The sequence below is a fragment of the Myotis nattereri genome, assembly GCF_964212035.1.
Source record: "Myotis nattereri genome assembly, chromosome: 20".
Taxonomy (NCBI): domain Eukaryota; kingdom Metazoa; phylum Chordata; class Mammalia; order Chiroptera; family Vespertilionidae; genus Myotis; species Myotis nattereri.
The window spans coordinates 4452302-4470289 of record NC_138096.1 but is presented as its reverse complement, the minus strand read 5'-3'; the positions used below and the strand labels follow the sequence as shown (position 1 = coordinate 4470289).

The 17988-nt window shown below is 42.0% G+C and overlaps 2 protein-coding genes across 4 annotated transcripts in view; both read left to right on the top strand.

Moving 5' to 3' along the window:
* Window positions 1-7924, top strand: part of ARID4B (AT-rich interaction domain 4B) — a 59772-nt gene extending 51848 nt beyond the window's left edge. For all 3 annotated transcript variants that reach the window (XM_081114331.1, XM_081114330.1, XM_081114329.1), the window contains 4 exons: window positions 303-416; window positions 2955-3188; window positions 4274-4420; window positions 6215-7924. In XM_081114331.1, coding sequence (XP_080970457.1) covers window positions 303-416; window positions 2955-3188; window positions 4274-4420; window positions 6215-6342 — 623 coding nt within the window. In that variant the 3' untranslated portion in view covers window positions 6343-7924. The remainder of the gene's footprint in view (window positions 1-302; window positions 417-2954; window positions 3189-4273; window positions 4421-6214) is intronic.
* Window positions 7925-9471: 1547 nt separating this feature from the next.
* On the top strand, window positions 9472-17974 carry RBM34 (RNA binding motif protein 34). Its single transcript, XM_081114326.1, has 10 exons — window positions 9472-9801; window positions 10212-10354; window positions 11855-12086; window positions 13930-13989; window positions 14609-14652; window positions 15108-15191; window positions 15336-15399; window positions 16471-16510; window positions 16712-16830; window positions 17640-17974. The coding sequence occupies exons 1-10, from the start codon at window positions 9493-9495 to the stop codon at window positions 17916-17918; spliced, it is 1374 nt and encodes a 457-aa protein (XP_080970452.1). The 5' UTR covers window positions 9472-9492; the 3' UTR covers window positions 17919-17974.
* The last annotated feature ends 14 nt before the right edge of the window (window positions 17975-17988 follow it).

The following is a 17988-nucleotide window of genomic DNA, read 5'->3' as shown; positions in this document are numbered from 1 at the left end:
CATAAGCTCTCAGTACTATATTGAGAACTATTTTCAGTTTATATCTGATTTTTCTAAGAAGGATGTTCACACTTCATTTGCTTTAAAAAAAAAACCCCTCTAACTTTTATTATGTGCAATAAGTGAGCTCATTAATAACAATTTATTTTAAAAATAATACTAAGTTCTATGATTTATAGATTTCATAAAGAGCATGTATAGTTTCAGAATTGTTCTATACTTACAAAATGTGGAATTAAGTTATACCTAGGAAAAGCTTGATTTTCATATTGTGTTACTTAATAATTTCTTTCCCATCGTAGCCTGTACAGGTCAGAAAAGAGGGAAAGAAGCCCAGGGAGGAGGAAGTTCATCGAAAAAGCAGAAACGAAGCCATAAAGCAACAGTGGTAAACAACAAAAAGAAGGGAAAAGGCAGTAAGTTGTAAAACCTCTAATTTTTTTAGATATAAAAATAATGGCGGATATATTGATCACTTTGTAAGGTATATAAATGTTGAATTACTATTTTGTAAGCCTGGAAGTAATTACTCTATGTCAACTATACCAGTAACTTTAAAAATTATGGCGGATATTTTTCCCCCATTAAGGTATTCAGGATGTGGTATAAGTCAATATATGTATTTTATTTAATCCTCACCTGAGGATATGTTTTTTGTTGATTTGAGAGAGAGAGAGGAAGGTAGATGGAAAGAGAGAGAGAGGAGAGAGAGACAACCATTGATTGGTTGCCTCCTGTACGAACCTGCAGCCTGGGTATGTGTCCTGACTGGGAATTGAACCCGAGACCTTTCAGTGTATGTATGGGAAGACGCTCCAACCAACAGAGCCACACCGGCCAGGGCTAAGTCAATATTTTAATTTTGCCACTACCCACAAAATGTCACACAAGTCTTCAGATCCTAGGTAAATTCTAGGATGAAGCAGTTTGGTCTTACTCAGCAGTGTTATTCATTGCTGATGAATGTGAGTGATGGAGAATGAATGATGAATGAGCCGGCAATCCTTTTTAAAGTAACAGCTACCGCTCCTGTGACATAAGCAACATTTTCGTGTTTGTGTTATGCTCTATAGTTCTTTCCCCGTGTCATTTCACATTATGAAATGCGTCAGTCATGTACGATTTTTATTACGATAAATTGATTGCTTTTCATTCTTCAAGGCAAAATCAGCCTAGGAGAGAACAATCAAGACAGCTTTGGCGCTGTAATCCCAACAACTCCAGTTACCACCTTTGTCTTGGGTACCTCAAGCCATGTGGCCAAGAGTAGCTATGAGCAATATACACTATATCCATTGGTTAAGTGGGCTCTAACTAAAGACTTAACTTTATCAATGACTGTTCATCGACCTACAGGAATATATATACTGTATTTCTCCTGAGAGCTGCACATTTTATCTCTCTCTCGTAGACAAAGTGAGAAGCGGAAAATATGTAAAGAATTTTTTTTCAGGTGTCCCACACTGACTCCTGCTGCTCTTCCAGGAGACTCCTGCCACCTCCACTGCCTGACCTTTGCTATCGGCCGGCTTGGCTGCACTTCGGTGCAGAAAGGGTTATGCGGCCAGCGCCCCGAGGTTCTGCTGAGCCCATATGACTTCCAGGCGGTGAATATGGCGTTCCTTGGGGCCCCGGGCGGCTGTGCTCAGCAAGGCCATGAGAGCCAGGCTGAGGCAGACCACTGCATCATAGTGGGGCCGAGCCTTGGGGGCTTAGCCAGGAGTTGCCAGGGGTTCCAGAGCAGCAGTGGGGGGTCCGGGAGGGGATTTGATGAGGAAATGTGTAAGGAGTGGTGGAGTCTCTTTATTCCTAGAACACCACAGTGGAGGAGATGCTATGCACCTTCCCTGTCTGGAGTATTTTTCAGGCCTTAGAGCCTAACAGTATTCTTTTATTTCTGGTAGCTGTTATTCAATGAAGCATCAATAAGTAGATGCCCATTTGATTGTCAGTTATTTGGAGTAACAACAGTTTAGACAGTTAAAGCGTTTTTTAATGATACTATGATGTTTTTGTCTTCAAGACTTTACCATTTAAATGACATTTCCTAAGAGGGGTCATCTTCAGCAACACAGTTAACACTCATATAATTTACGATAAAACTGTTGATTGCTTTCTCACATTTTCATTATTGGGCTTACACCTTGGTAAATCAGAATGAGGATACCATCCATTCTTTGAAAATAATTCAGTTAAATGAATTAACTGTCATGGAATCTAAAATAATACTTTTTATCCAGAAAGAGGAAATTGATGGGAAAATCAGTGCCATCATCTGGTCAGTCACATGTTAAATTTATCAAGGTGTTAACCATTTCTATGGCACTGAGGCTTTAGTCAGCAACAGATGTAATGTAATATTACATCGACCTCAGAAGTTTTCATAAATTACTGAATCTATTTACCAGGGTAAAACTGATGGTTTATTGCAGTCAGCAAGCTATGATGTAGGAGTTATTTAAGAAATTCATTGTATGTATCAAAGTTTAGTGTTTACTCCCGAACATGATGATTATGCATCATTGTTTGTTTGTGGCCAAAGGAGTAGTATACATTTATACAACCTAAAGTGTTAAAATTAAGAAGTTTCTATAATGAGTCGGTTTAAAAGATTCTGTATTCTATTTTTTTATATATTAACATAATGGAATAAAAAGCCATTCAGATAATTACTGTATATTTGATAGTCTACCAAGTATAATGGAAGATTAGAGGGGTTTTTTTTTGTTTTTTTTAAGTACTATTGGCAACTCAGGTAAGGAGTTTTGTTTTGCTTAACTGTGCCGGTGCATTTGTACATGATGATTTTTCAAGCATTAGGCAGCTTCTATAAAACAGGTTGTATACTGTAGTAATAAATTCAAATGGTTAATTTTAAATTGTCCATTAAAATCTGTGGCAAAACCTTTGTTACTGTCCTGTTTCTAATGCTTTTCTTTTGCTTGTGTTTTCAGCCAACAGTAGCGACAGTGAGGAACTTTCTGCCGGGGAGAGTGTCACTAAGACTCAGCCCGTCAAAGCCCTGCCCACGGGAATGAAGGCCCACAGCGCCCACAGCGCCCACAGCGCCAAGTCGCCTGCGCGGACACAGTCGCCGGGAAAATGCGGGAAGAATGGGGACAAGGATCCTGACCTCAGGGAGCCCAGCAGTCGGCTGCCCAAGGTTTACAAGTGGAGCTTTCAGATGTGTAAGTGGCTGATACTGAATGGCAGCTGGTCAGTCTGTAGAAACGTTATCCTCGTAACTCTTGATGCTCGTAAGTGAAAAGCAGTTTATAACCAAGCTTAAGAGTCCCAATAACCAGTCGCATTATAGAGACTGTATTTGGATCTCGATTTGAAGAAACAGATTGCTAAGAGAAAAATTGGAAGGTAATTGAGGAAAATATCAACATAGGCTAGGTATTTCTGATACGGGGTGGGGAGTGCAAGAGGTATAAATGAGACAAGATTCGACATCAGTTGCTAATAACTGAAGGTGGATGATGGGTAGATGGGGCTTCATTTTACTGCTCTATACTTCTGTGTACGTAAGAAATCTTCATAACATATATATTTTTTGAGGGGGTGGAGACTACCCCAGAGTTTCTTACACAGAAAAATATTCTTAGGATATTGAAAATTGCTTGCAGTGGTTCTCATCCTTCCTAATGCCGCGACCCTTTAATACAGTCCTCATGTTGTGGTGACCTCCAACCATAAAGTTATTTTCGTTGCTACTTCATAACTGTCATTTTGCTACTGTTATGAATTGTCATGTAAATATCTGATATGCAGGATGTAGTTTCATTGTTCGCGACCCACAGGTTGAACACCGCTGCTTTAGAGTTTGAAAAAAGTTTTTCCAATTTAAAAGTTATGCATACATACTCATAAAAAAAAATCTAAAAAGGATTTTAAAAAATGTATCCAGTCCCGACATTCGAAAATATAAACAATTTTAACATTTTGGCATCTTCCCCGTCTTGTTTCTAAGTATGAGTTTATACGATATACTGTGATGATACTATACATGATGTGGAATTTTTAGCATACATGTTTAGGTTGTAAGGTCTTTGATTCTCCACATTCATTAGCTCAACAAATATTGTGCATATATTATGCACCAGGCATTGTTCTAGGCTAAGAAAAAAATCTTAGGGAAACAAATTTACAAAACTTATTTTTAGTTTTTCTTCTTGACCTCATTCTACAGCCACACTATATGTTGTTTCTTTTATATCTTAACATTTTGTTCAAAAATACATATTAATAAAAGTTTTAAAATTGACAGCGGACCTTGAAAATATGACAACTGCTGAACGCATCACAATTCTTCAAGAAAAATTGCAAGAAATCAGAAAACATTATCTGTCATTAAAATCTGAAGTAGCTTCCATTGATCGTAGGAGAAAGCGTTTGAAGAAGAAAGAAAGAGAAAGTAAGTGTTTTTACGTTTACTTACACATAAAGCAGCTGTGACTCTGCAGTAGACTGACATGAGTTTGTCCTGTGTGTCTTCAGGCAAGTTCTCTAATCTGTCTCACTTTCCTCACCCTAGCAAATGGAAAAATCTGCCTAAAGAAAAATGACCTCAAATCATAATGTTCACTTTCATAGAGCATACAGTCTGCCCCCCAAAAAATCCTAACAAAGTTTTGGTTAGTGAAAAGTGCTGTGGCCCTAGCCGGTGTGGCTCAGTTGGTTGAGCTTTGTCCCATGCACCGAGAGGTCACAGGTTCGATTCCCTGTCAGGGCACATGCTGGGGTTGTGGGCTTGATCCCCAGTAGGGCCCGTGCGGGGTCAGCTGATCATGATTCTCTCTCATCATTGATGTTTCTTATTGTCCTCTCCCTTCCTCTCTGAAATCAATAAATATATATTTAAAAATAAAAATGAAAGTGCTATGAGAAAATAGACTCAATCTGAGGGAAAAACTTGTCTTTGTTTCAGCAAGGCTGCCATAACCAGGTGCCACAGACGGGATATGTGGCGCCAGTGTTGGAAATAAGTAAGACCTAGAAAGGACTGGTTGAAGGCTGCGGACACAGAGAGGACCAGAAGCTGTTTTATTCCTGTTACTTTTTGAAATGCCTCTTGGATTTCCAAGGGGCATGCCAGGTAGACAGTGGGATATAGAAGTTTGTAGCTCAGGGGACAAATCAAGACTAGGGATATAATTTTCAAGTCATTTGTGTATCTATAGTACAACAGTTACTGCACGTGGTTTTTAAGCCCCAGTACCTGAGTAGGTCACCCAGGAAAGAAGTGTGGATCGGAAAGAACAGGAAACCTGGAACAAGCCAGCTTTTATAGGTGGGGCGAGGAGAAGCCAGAGCAGCAGGGAGTAGCCTTGAAGGAAGAAAACGAGATGATGGCCAAGAAACGAGTTTTAGGAGGAGGGGAGTAGCCAGCTGTGTGATGCAGTAGTTGAGCTGTGGACCCTTTTGTTTCATCTTTAAGAAGCAGTTAGCCTTCCATTCTCATCACCATTTAAATTCACAAGGAAGTCCAAACAGGGAAAGATACAGGAATTGGGGGGGGGGGGCGGAGATTTTGGGGTGGATTATAGATTTTTTTCTATTGGATTCAAAGCTCTTTCTGGCATTGGTTTTATTATTACATAAAGTCTTCTCTCTTATTTCCATGCCCTGAAAGACCGGGCACAGGCCGTCTCTTTGTCTACCCAGACAGGAGCAGTTCCTAGGCTGTCCATTTCTGTTCCATCTGCTTAGCTTCTTGAGACATAACTTGGTTTTCCTTTCTTTATATTATGGGATTGTGAGACGAGACTTTACTATTTTTTTTTTAATCCTTACCTGAAGACATGCTTTTTAATGATTTTCGAAAGAGGAAGGGAGAGGGAGAGAGAGAGAAACATCAATGTGAGAGTGAAACATCAATTGGTTGCCTCCCACACACACCCTAACTAGGGATAATACCTGAAACCTGGGTATGTGCCCTGACCAGGAATTGAACCCACAACCTTCTGGTGTACAGGACAATGCTCCAACCAGCGAAGCCCCAGCAGCCAGGGATGGTTTTTAAAAAAAATTATTTATTGTATTTATTGGGGTGACTTTGGTTAATACAACTATGTAGGTAACATTGACTGCCCTTGTAAGCGAAATAATTTTGGAGAATACAGCCGAATTGTAGTCTGGTGATTTACTCCTGTTTATTGTTGGGTATACGCTCTATTACGCTATTGATTTGGTTTCCCTGTCCCTTTAGGTGCTGCTACATCCTCATCCTCTTCTTCACCCTCATCCAGTTCCATAACAGCTGCTGTTATGTTAACGTTAGCTGAACCATCAATGTCCAGCGCATCACAAAATGGAATGTCAGTCGAGTGCAGGTGACAGCAGGACTTGCTAAAGCACTTTGCACTTAATGGCTGTGAGGGCCACGTCTTTTTTATACTGCACAGTGGCACAAAAAATCAGACAAAGCACTATTTTATATTTAAAAATTGTTTCTTGACAAGCTGACTTGGCACTTAAGTGCACTTTTTTTATGAAGAAAAAGTACAATGAACTGCTTTTCCTCAAGCAATAATTGTTTCCAACTTGTCTGGGAATTGTGTGTCTGGTGACTTGAAGGCCTTCCACTGTGGCTAATGGAGGCTTTTCACTGCCTGTAGAGACAATACAGTAAGCGTAATTATTGGGTGGCCAGAAAATGGTAAGATAACTTACTGTATATGTATTCCCTTGTATTTTGTTAAAGCTGGAGCATTTGATATTTTTCCATTTATTTATGAAAAAAAATATGAACCTATTTTCATTTGTACAAGCTAATTGTTTTTTAAAGAGAGTCACTTTGCGGTGGCTTTAATTGTATAAGTCAAGCACATGTAATAAATTCAAAACCTGCCGTTAACAGGACATCAGACATCAGTCCTGGTAACCAAATATTAAAGATTCTCTTTAAAAAAGACTGAACATGTTTACAGGTTTGAATTAGGCTAAAAGGTCTTGCAGTGGCTTTTCATACCCCTTCAAATTGGAATGGAACTACTGTACTTTGCCATTTTTCTATAAATCAGTATTTTTTTTTAATTTTGATATAATACATTGTGTGAAAAAAGAAAATGGCTAATAAACTGTATTAAATCTTAAACAATGTATAGATTGTATTTAGCCAGTTCAAAGTGTATATTTATTCATAATGAATTATAACAGTTATATTTTTGTGTTTTCTTGTAAATGTTTCTTTTCCTTAAATACAGATAACTCATTTGTATTGCTTATTTTATTATGAGCTACAACAAGAGGATTTCAGGAACAAGTAAACTGTATTAGTATGGTTCAAGGTTGAAGTATAAATAGGTAATCGGGTAGTAGGCCTATGAAATTAAATGCCTTGTATAAAATAAATGAACGCAGAATTGTTTCCACTTGTATGGACTTTATGTTGTATGATTCCAACCTCTGTTCTGTTTGGCACTTGTATTTAATTCTCCACCTTTGTAAGACATTTGTATATTGCGGATGTGTTCATTCAAGCTATTTAATACCTGGCACTGTTAATACACAGTACTTTACTGTACAGACTGTTTTACTGTTTTAATTGTAGTTCTGTGTACTTTTTTTTTTAATGGGGCTGGCATGTTTATTTGTTTTCTGGCAATATGATGTGAGAATTTTGAAGCGTTTTGTTGTAGATGCTAACGTGTCAGAATCCTTTACATTCAACTTTTCTAAGAAAAGCATTTTCAGTCTTGTAGTGTGTGCTTACAGTAACTAATTTTGTTGAAAATGGTTTCAAGTTACTCAAATTTGTACAGGACTGTAAAGATTTGTTGACAGCAAAACATTGAAGAAAAAGCTTATAGAATAAAAGCTATAAAGTATATATTAGGATCTGCAAACAATGAAGAATTATGTAATATATTGTACAAATGTAAGCAAAGGCTCTGAAATAAAATGCCATAGTTTGTGAGTCATTGATTTTGTTTCTAAAAGATTAAGTAATTTTGGTTCATTTCTGTATGTGATGACTGATTGGAACATATATCTCCAGTCTGTATTGTCAGGAGGGGTTAATTGACATACAGAAAGGGGAATGTTCTATCCATAAAAATTAAAAGTCCACTAACCAGATACAGGATTTATTAGGCCTTCTTTTATCTGTGTACAGTTTTGCTTGAGTCTGAGCATGATGAAGACCTAAGACTTGGAGATTTGTCTACAGAATAAAATGAAAACTTTTGTTTTCTTTAACATACTTGAAACCATTACCAGCAGCTACCCCCCCCTTTTTTTAATTGATTCTAGAGAGAGAGGGAGGGAGGGGGGGTGGGGGAGAGAGTGAGAAATCTGTTACCTCCAGTAAGCCCACCTAGGGCAACCTAGGGAATGTTTCCTGATAGGGAATCTAACCTGCCAACTGAGCCACACAGGCCAGGGCACAACCTTTTTTCCTTTCAAATTGTAATTGTCTTTTAATTTACATGGACCCTTGTTGGTCTCATACTTTAGCGCACTCTACTCATGCACATGGGAATCGCTGGGCATTGCTAAAACAGTGGTCAGGCCCCGCCCTCACAGAGTCCTGTTTACTTGGCTGCAGTGGGACCTGAATATTGATCTTTTTTTTAAAGTCTCCAGTGATTTTAATGTGCTTCGGGTTGAGAATCACCACTTTACCTCAAACCTTTTAAGATCAATAGTTCCTTTGCCCCATTTAATGAACTTCCCACCAAGAGAAAACATTTTTAAAAACCTACTATTTCAAGGCCTAGTAAGCTCAAATGTGTATTTTTTTTACTATTTAAAGTATTACATTTCTCCCCCCATTCATTCTCTCTCTCTCTCTCTCTCTCTCTCTCTCACACACACACACACACACACACACGCCCCCTCCTCCACTCCCACCCCTAAGGGCATGCCCCCACCGCCCCCGTGTCTGTGTCCATTAGGTTATGCTAATGTGCATGCATACAAGTCCTTTGGTTGCTCTCTAACCCCTCCTCCCCTGCCCCATGTCTGGATCTATTTTGTTCATCAGTTTATGTTGGTCATTATATCCCACATATGCGTGAAATCGTGATATTTATCTTTCTCCAACTGGCTTATTTCGCTTGGCTTAATGCTCTCCAGTTCCATCCATACTGTTGCAAATGGTAAAAGTTCTTTTTATAGCAGCGTCAAATGTGTTTTTTAAAAATTATTTTTTTTTTTAGAGAGGAAGGGAAAGACATCAAAGCTGAGAATCATTGATCGGCTGCCTTGTGCAACGCCCCCCCACTGGGGATCAAACCCAGGGTTGCAGGCTCTCTTCCTCTCCCTTGCTCTCTGAAATCAACAGTATACCTAAAAAAAGAAAAACGATATTTTAAAAACAAAACAGGAACAGGGGTCCGGACCCGCCCCGCTTGTGGGTGTTTGCTGTCGCCAGCGCAGCTGTCTCCGCCCACAGTTCGGCCGATGGGGGAAGCCCCGCCCCTCAGGAGCGGAAGGGGCGTGGCTCCAACCGGAAGTGTGGCTCGGAGAGGCCTGGGGCTGAGAATGGCGGCCTCCGTGCCTAGCAGCGGGCGGAAGGCGAAGCGCGCGGCGGAGCGGGGGGCAGCGCGCGGCCCGGCCGGGTCTCGGGCGGGTGGGCGGCGCGCTGTCGCAGAGCCTCAGGCGTCTGTCCGGCCGCAGAGCCCGGGCGGCGGGCCTGCGACGGGAGACTACCTGGTGGGACAGGTGGCCGCCAGCCTGGTCCGCGGCGGGCGCGGAGGCGGCGGCGCAGGCGGAGGCGGCAGCGGGCGGCTGGCGGCCCTCTTCAGCCCCCGGGAGCCGCAGCGCCCGCCTGTGTACGTGCCGGTGCCCAGAGTAAGTCCCGGTCGGAACCGCTTTCAGACAGGAGTGCGCCTCGCCGGGCGTGGTGTCTGACGTGGGCGGATGGGGTGCATCTCGGCGGACGTTTCCTTGCTGGGCGCGCCGGGGAGAGAGAGAGATGCTAACTTACCAAGACCCCTGAATTACTGTGCTTTTTTTATTAAGTTTTTTAGAGAGAGGAGAGGGTTAGAGAGAGAGAAACATCAATGAGGAGAGAGAAACATCAATGAGGAGAGAGAATCATGGATCGGCTGCCTCCTGCACGCCCACCCTGGGGATGGAGCCCGCACCTCGGGCATGCGCCCTGACCGGGAATCGAACCCTGAGCTCCCGGTCCCTGGGCCGGGCATGAGCACTGAATTGTTAAGGATGAGGTCTCACACCTGACTTCAAACTTTTCCAAGGAAACCAGCAAGAAAAGGCAACGGGAGGAGGAGGAGGAGGAGGAAGAAAGCCCGTCCCTAATTGGAAGCCCACGTTTGCGAGAAGCTGCCAAAAAAGTGAAAGCGAAGAAGCTTTCTGATGCGGAGAAAAAGTTGGCAGACAGGTTGGTTAAATTCTTAGTTGAGTGAGGAATTGAGATGTAAAGAAACTGAGGTTATTGCACCTGCATTATCCATCTTAATTTTTCCTCATTTCCTAATTATATATATACTAGAGGCCTGATGCATAAAATTCATGCGAGGAACACCCCCCCCCCCCCATCGCCATGGGGGTAGGGGGCCTCTGCCTCTGCCTGGGCCCCAGCCTGCAGCAGCTTGGTCCAGAAGGACGTCCAGCCTAATTAGCATATTACACTTCTATTATTATAGATATTTTTATATTTGTATTATGGAACACCTCATTTTTATGCAAAACTTGAAAAGATAAGGAGCCCATGTACCGAACAGCAGCAGCGGTGGTTACTACTGGGCCAATCTTATTGCTTCTTTATTTCAGCTTGGGCCTCTCCTTATGGGAGAATAACAGTGATCAGCATTTACTGAGGACTGGCTGTGGGAGAGACTGCCTTTTCCTTGAGAGGCTGTTCTTGTTTCTCTTGTTTTTCTTTTTCTTTTCTTTTTTTTAATATATTTTGATTGATTTCAGAGAGGGAGAGGGGGAGAGAGAGAGAGAAACATCAATGATGAATCATGGATCAGCTGTCTCCTGCACGCCCCCTACTGGAGATCGAGCCTGCAACTTGGGCATATGCCCTTGACGGGAATCGAACCCGGGACCCCAGGCCGTTGCTCTGTCCACTGAGCCAAACCGGCCAGGGCTCTCTTGTTCCTTTTTTGTGTCTACACCATTTTATCATGAATTTTGCTTATCGCTTCAGAGACTTGACTTCTAAGAGGCCTTTAATAGTTTCTGTCTTTGCATTAGCAGAGGTTAGAACTGAGTAGGAACCCAGGAAATAGTGAGTGAATGAATGAATGAATGACTCCTACTCCCCATTCTCCTCTCACTCCTTAAGATACCCCATCAGTTTTATTACTGGACTGATTGGTGTTCAGACCTCACTTTATCCATGTGCCCCTAGACTTTATACTGTATTTGCCGTTTCAGAATTTACATTCAACAATCAGTCCTTTAAATATACAGAACTCATAAAAGTAGGAAATCTGGTTTTTCCTATTGGCCAGATTGCTTTTACGGCATTATTTTGCAGGTGTATTGACCTTTATAGGCCCCCAGGGGGTGCTGCAGTACCCCTAGAGTTCCAGGGCAGATAATGGGGTTGGGCATTGGGAGAGGGTCAGCGAAATCTCCAAGGGCTTTAAATGAACCCACTTTTGTTTAAATGAACTTCTCTTCCTGCTGTTACCTGGCAGTCCTAACGTATCTTCAAAAATGGTGCTTTTTCTGACTGTTGAATTTCCTAAAGATGCTGGTCACTTTTTGATAATGCTACTTTTAAAAAGTAGATACGTTTGTGAATGGTATGTTTAAATTTAGGAAAGTCAGAAGTAGGTGGGGAATATTTTTAGACACTGTGCTTTGTCAAATACTAGACCTGACTCTCATGACTATTATTTCTTCTTCCTTTTTTTGCCTTAAAAAGAGAGAATGCTCTAGCAAGTGCTGATTTAGAAGAAGAAATTCACCAGAAACAAGGGCAGAAAAGGAAAATTTCTCAATCTGGTGTTCCAGTAGCAGATAGAAAAACGCTTGGTGATGAAGATGACACAGCTGTCAGTCAAAGGAAGAAAACACAAATGAACCCAGAAGAAGAGAGGTTAAAGAACGAGAGGACTGTGTTTGTGGGGAATCTGCCTGTCACATGCAATAAGAAGGTGAGTGTGCGGGCTGTAGGTGGTACGGACTCGGGAGTAATTCATAACTGTGTGTAATGCTCCTCTGTGGAGTGAGCACACAACAAGACGTCATGGGTTCCTCACTCCATCATACATGACTACGTAAGTCATTCTGTCGATTGCTTCCAGTATCCACCCCTCCTTTCTAGTCCCATAGTCCAGTGGTTCTCAACCTTCTGGCCCTTTAAAGACAGTTCCTCACGTGGTGACCCAGCCATGACATTATTTTCGTTGCTACTTCATCACTGTCATGTTGCTACTGTGATGAATCGTCATGTAAATATCTGAGATGCAGGATGGTCTTAGGCGACCCCTGTGAAAGGGTCGTTCGACCGCCAAAGGGGTCGCGACCCACAGGTTGAGAACCGCTGCCATAGTCACTGGCCAATTCAGGCTTTTGTAAATCTTATCTGAACGATTGCAGGGACCCAGCCTTCTCTCCTGTCAGTGCTAGAGTGCAGGGGTGACTGTCTCTCTCCTTCACCGCGCTCTCCCTGGCACTTGACACAGTGCCCTGCACGTATTAGAGGCGCCATCGCTGTTGACCATGTCACGGAATGAATGCATCCTAGGTTCCTCCGTTATGTCCGGTGCACTAAACCGGAGCGTGCCCTGTTCTTCCTTTTGTGTTCCTGTCACAGGCACACCGTTGGGCGGCCCCTTGGGTCAAAATCCTGCTCATTTTGTTTTTCTATTTAATATATTTTTATTGATTTCAGTGAGGAAGGGAGGGGGAGAGAGAGAAACATCAATGATGAGAGAGCATCAGTGATCGGCTGCCTCCTGCACACTGGGGATCGAGCTCACAACCGGGCCTGTGCCCTGACCGGGAATTGAACTGTGACCTCCTGGTTCATAGGTCACTGTTCAGCCACTGAGCCATGCCACCTGGGCCTGCCCATCTTTTAAAGGACACCTTAAATTCCACTTTAAAAACAAACAGTACAAAAAACTGACTTCCTGTTTTTTCCTCTCCCCCTTACACTGATGTCTCCTAGCATTTTATTTGTGATTATTTTGTAGGACAGAACACATTTGTGGCATAGTTTTGGTTACTGATTTTTCTGTTAGATTAATAGAGGCCCCAGGGAAGGGAGCGTGTGTGATGTGTTGCATGTTTAATACATTGTTTATGAGTCAGAATTGATTATAATTCTAGCTGTAAAACATACGTTCTTCACATCTCGAGCCAGACATAAGAAGAATGTATAAAATTCCCACCAGACTTGTCTTCCATCCATGGTCCTAATTCCAGACAGCCGGGGAATTTCTCATGGTGAGATAGCATTAAAGTTCATCAGTGTGAAAAAATGAGAGAATCTATGGAATTGATTCTATTAGTTTACATGTGGTAAAGATTATCAAAGATTGAAAGACAAGTGTTATGTACCTTAGAGATACTAACTTCTTTTTTCCCTATGTTTCAGTAAAATGTGTTTGTCTTTCAACCTGAATAGTCACCTACTTTTCTGAAATGTTCTTGAAATAAAACCTGGCAGTAAATGATTGTCAGACAGTTTTACTTAATTCCTTTTTGTAGCCCTAACCAGTTTGGCTCAGTGGATAGAGCATCGGCCTGTGGACTGAAGGGTCCCAGGTTTGATTCCAGTCAAGGGCATGTACCTTGGTTGCGGGCACATCCCCAGTGGGGGGTGTGCAGGAGGCAGCTGATCGATGTTTCTCTCTCATCAGTGTTTCTAACTCTGTCCCTCTCTCCTCCTCTCTGTAAAAAATCAATAAAGTATATTAAAAAAAAATTCCTTTTTGTAGCCACTTATTTGATGCTCTGGAAGTGAACTAAATATATGCTTTTTTATTTCAGAAGCTGAAGTCATTTTTTAAAGAGTATGGGCCAATAGAATCCGTGCGATTTCGCTCTGTGGTATGTTTTCTTCCCGCTTATAATTGCATAATTGGGAGACATAGTGCATTGAAATCAGACCTGTTACCATGGCGGCATTAGTGAGGTGGATGAGCACTTGACTTTAAACCTAATACCTGAATCAAGAGTTCAAATCTAGCCCAAGAGAAAAGTTGTTTTTCGTACCTATTGCTGACTCTTGTCTTTGTTAAATAACTTAGCGAGTTCACATAGTAAAATGATATCCTTACTGCTAAGGCCAGCACTGCATTTTGGAGGATAGATGGGTGCCTTGTTTGCTGTCTGTTGAGTAAGCGGATATATTAATACTTACTGAATAGCGTTTCTGGGATTGTAGGCTTTCAATCTGGGGGGTTTGTGTGGCAGCTTCATACAGTATTTATGTTCTGAACATAGAAAGGTGAAGTATTTTTTTAAAGTTAATTTGTATGAGTACATGGTATCTGACTTCACTCTGTAGACCAGGTATAGTGTTTGTAGGAGCATGAAATGCTCTAACCACTGAACTCTGCTGGCCAAGGCGCCATAGAATGTTTTTAATCAGATATTTAGAACGTATTATAACTAAAGTAATATTTTAAATAATGAATTTTCTTTACTTTTTTTTTCTTTTTAAAAGATTCCAGCAGAGGGAACTATGTCCAAAAAGTTGGCTGCAATAAAGTAAGTTTATAATTAGAGAAACGGAGTAGTCTTATATTCGTTTCCATTTTGGTTAAATTGAGACCATCTCCCAGCTTCATAGATTTTTACACTTGGAGAAAACATCATGCTTTACTGGTCCCTTTTGCCTGTAAATAGCATATATATTTGTCAAATGTTTGTCTTTAAGCCTCAAGGTAGACTGTATAGTCATGGGAAGTATTGTGAAATAACCTACTAGAAAGGGAGCCTCGGTGAGAACCAATAGGAAGGCTTGGGTGATGTGTTTCAGCCAGTGTCTGTGTACTAGTAGGTGGTGTGTTAATTTTGTTGTTATTAAGTATTTATTGAAAGAGATGAAACTTCCTCCAGGAATTCTTGTCATCTGTATAGATTGAAAGTAGAAAACAAGCTATTTATTTTGGTGACTTTGAGATTAACAATTTTACATTGTCTTTTTTTTTTTTTTTTTGTAGACGTAAAATTCATCCTGATCAGAAAAACATTAATGCGTATGTAGTATTTAAGGATGAGAGCGCGGCTACTAAAGCATTGAACAGGTAATTTTATCTCTCTGAGGTCTCACAGAATTATTCAAGTAGCTATGAGTATTTCTAAATTCTTTGGTTTTACTTTAAAGCAAATGGTACAGTAACTCAGTGCTACTTTTTAAGAGCCCCTTCCCCTTCGTATGTCTAAAGCAGAAATGGGACCCAAATCGCCGATGGATTCCGCGTTAGAGTTGACCTCGCATCCGAGACCTCATCTGTGAGTATCTGCGAGTTCTTTAAAGAACTTAGAATCTTGGATAGGAGTGGGCTCAGCAGTCTGAGGGGAGCACAGAGGGTACAGCCTCTGCCCTCTGGTCACAGCACTGGTCCCTGGATGACATAGGAATGATGTCACATCAGCTTCAGGAACGTGGCCCCAATCCCTCCATCTGGTACAAATCATCGTGGAGAGTTAGGCTCGAAGGTGTGTAAGAGATCATCTGGGCAAATGTCTTATTTCATAGATGGTGGGCTAGGAAGTTAAATTATTCATTCAGTAGTTTCCGTTTCTCTGTGTTAGGTGTACTGTGCTAAGATAGTGTCAATTCTCCAGGACTTCCCAGTATAAAGGTTACAGTTCGATTCCTGATCAGGGCACATGCTGGGTTGCGGGCTCAATCCCTAGTAGTGATGTGCAGGAGGCAGCTGATCAGTGATTCTCATCATTGATGTTTCTATCGCTCTCTCCCTCTCCCTTCCTCTCTGAAATGAATAAATACATATACTTTTAAAAGTCTCTTGAAATGAATGAGTAAGAGCTCACCACAGAAGCATAGATTAATTGCTGGTGGTGTCAGAGTGACCTAGTTAAGAAGTGACAGAGGTCTGGTTGACATCCCTGGCTGTGACTGTGGACCTAGCACAGGGTCAGCAAGCTGGCCTGATCCACCTGCTGGCTGCTCTTTTCAATAAAGTTTATTAGTATACAACCACCCCGTTAGGTTTGGTATTACTGCGCTATAGCGGCAGAAGGGAGTAGTTACAACAGAGACCATGGGGCCCACAGAGCCTGGAATATGCCGTCTGGCCCTCACCCCCAGCACAGCACGTAGCCTTTCTCGAGCATGGCCAGGGGCCAGTCATGTTCCCCGTGAACAAAAGGCCACTCCCTCTTGCAGTTTCCCTCCTGTTCCTGCGGGGAAGGTGGGAGAGACAGACTCCAACAAGGGACTGGTGTGAACACGGGAGACGGGCACCTGTGGCGTGTGTGTGGGGGGAGGGAAAGGCTGGGCTCTAGGGTGACCCCACATTACGTTCCGGTGAGTGACTCTGTGTCTTTGTGTTTCAGAGGGACAAGCGATCGGTGTTTGTGGGGAATCTCCCGTACAGTAAGTTTGTATAAGCAAAGTACCTGTTTATTGTTAAATGAATGGAAATAACCACTGAGCAGTACCTGTCTGTGCGTTACGAGTAACTTTAAAAAGGCAGGAATGTAACTTCACTAATTTTCACGGGGCTGGTATGACACCTCTCCAGCTCCCTAAAGCGATCCCCAGGCTTCGCTCCACTTCGGCTGAATTTGTTTTCAGAAATTGAAGACGCTGTGGTGGAGGACCACTTTCTGGACTGTGGGAACATCGTGGCCGTGAGGATCGTGAGAGACCCGCTGACCGGTGTCGGCAGAGGCTTCGGCTACGTGCTCTTTGAGGTATGGAGGCCACTGCACTGTCACTGTGCCTTTGAAATGCACTGGGAGGGCTTGTCACGGCGTGTCATCGCTCAGACATAACTGTCACTGTTGCCCTCAAATTCCTGAATTAAAAAAATTAAATTAAAAAATACAGATTCCAATGGGCTATTACTAATGAGGTCAAGTTCTGTGACCAGTTTTAAGACTCTTGACATACATTTCCAGACAGCTTTAAGAAAGGTGGTCACAGCCTTCCGATCCCATCAGTACTGTATTGTGGTTATTTTACTGTTTCTCTGCTTTGGTCTTTCTTCTATGTCTTGATAAATTCCTCAGGTTCTGTAAGACACATCTGGTGTATAGTCAGGGTTTATTCTCTATAAGAATAAAAGATTAACAGGATTTGGAATCTGAATGGAGCCCTATGAGGCATCTTGTCCAGCAGCTCAGGCACCATGACATGTTACCTCGGGGCTTTTGCAGAAGAGCCTGGTGCGAAGGAGGTTCATTGGGTTGTAAAAGGTTCCATGTGACTGTCTAGCTCGCTGCCAGGTGCAAGTTCATTAGACAGTGAGAAAGGGCACCTGTTGGGTTGTGACTTACCTGATAACCTGACAAGGCAGCTGAGTGCCTCCTGGGGAAACGTGTGCAGAGCATGATTCAACGGAGACCACAGCCCAGCAGCTGCGACACGGGCTGGACCCCTGGACATGGAAATGGGAGGCTTTGCCATGTGCAAGCTGCTCTAATCCGTTCAAGTTGCGATTTGACTAGTTTCTTTGCAGATGAGTTTCTGGTTGAAATTAATATATTGATTTGTATTGCAGAATACAGATGCTGTTCATCTTGCTCTGAAATTAAATAATTCTGAACTGATGGGGAGAAAACTCAGAGTCATGCGTTCTGTTAATAAAGACAAATTAAAACAAAATTCAAATCCCAGTTTGAAGAATGTCAGTAAACCGAAGAAGGGACTTAATTTTGCTTCCAAAAATGTAGGACATTCTAAAGGTTTATTTATTGGAGAAAAGGCTGTTCTCGTCAAGAAGAAAAAGAAAGGACAGAAGAAAAGTGGACAAACTAAGAAACAGAAAAAACAGAAATAGCAACTCGAAGCTTTCCTTTTTCCACTGAGCACTGGTAATAAAATGGTGAAACCATGTATTGAGTTCAGTA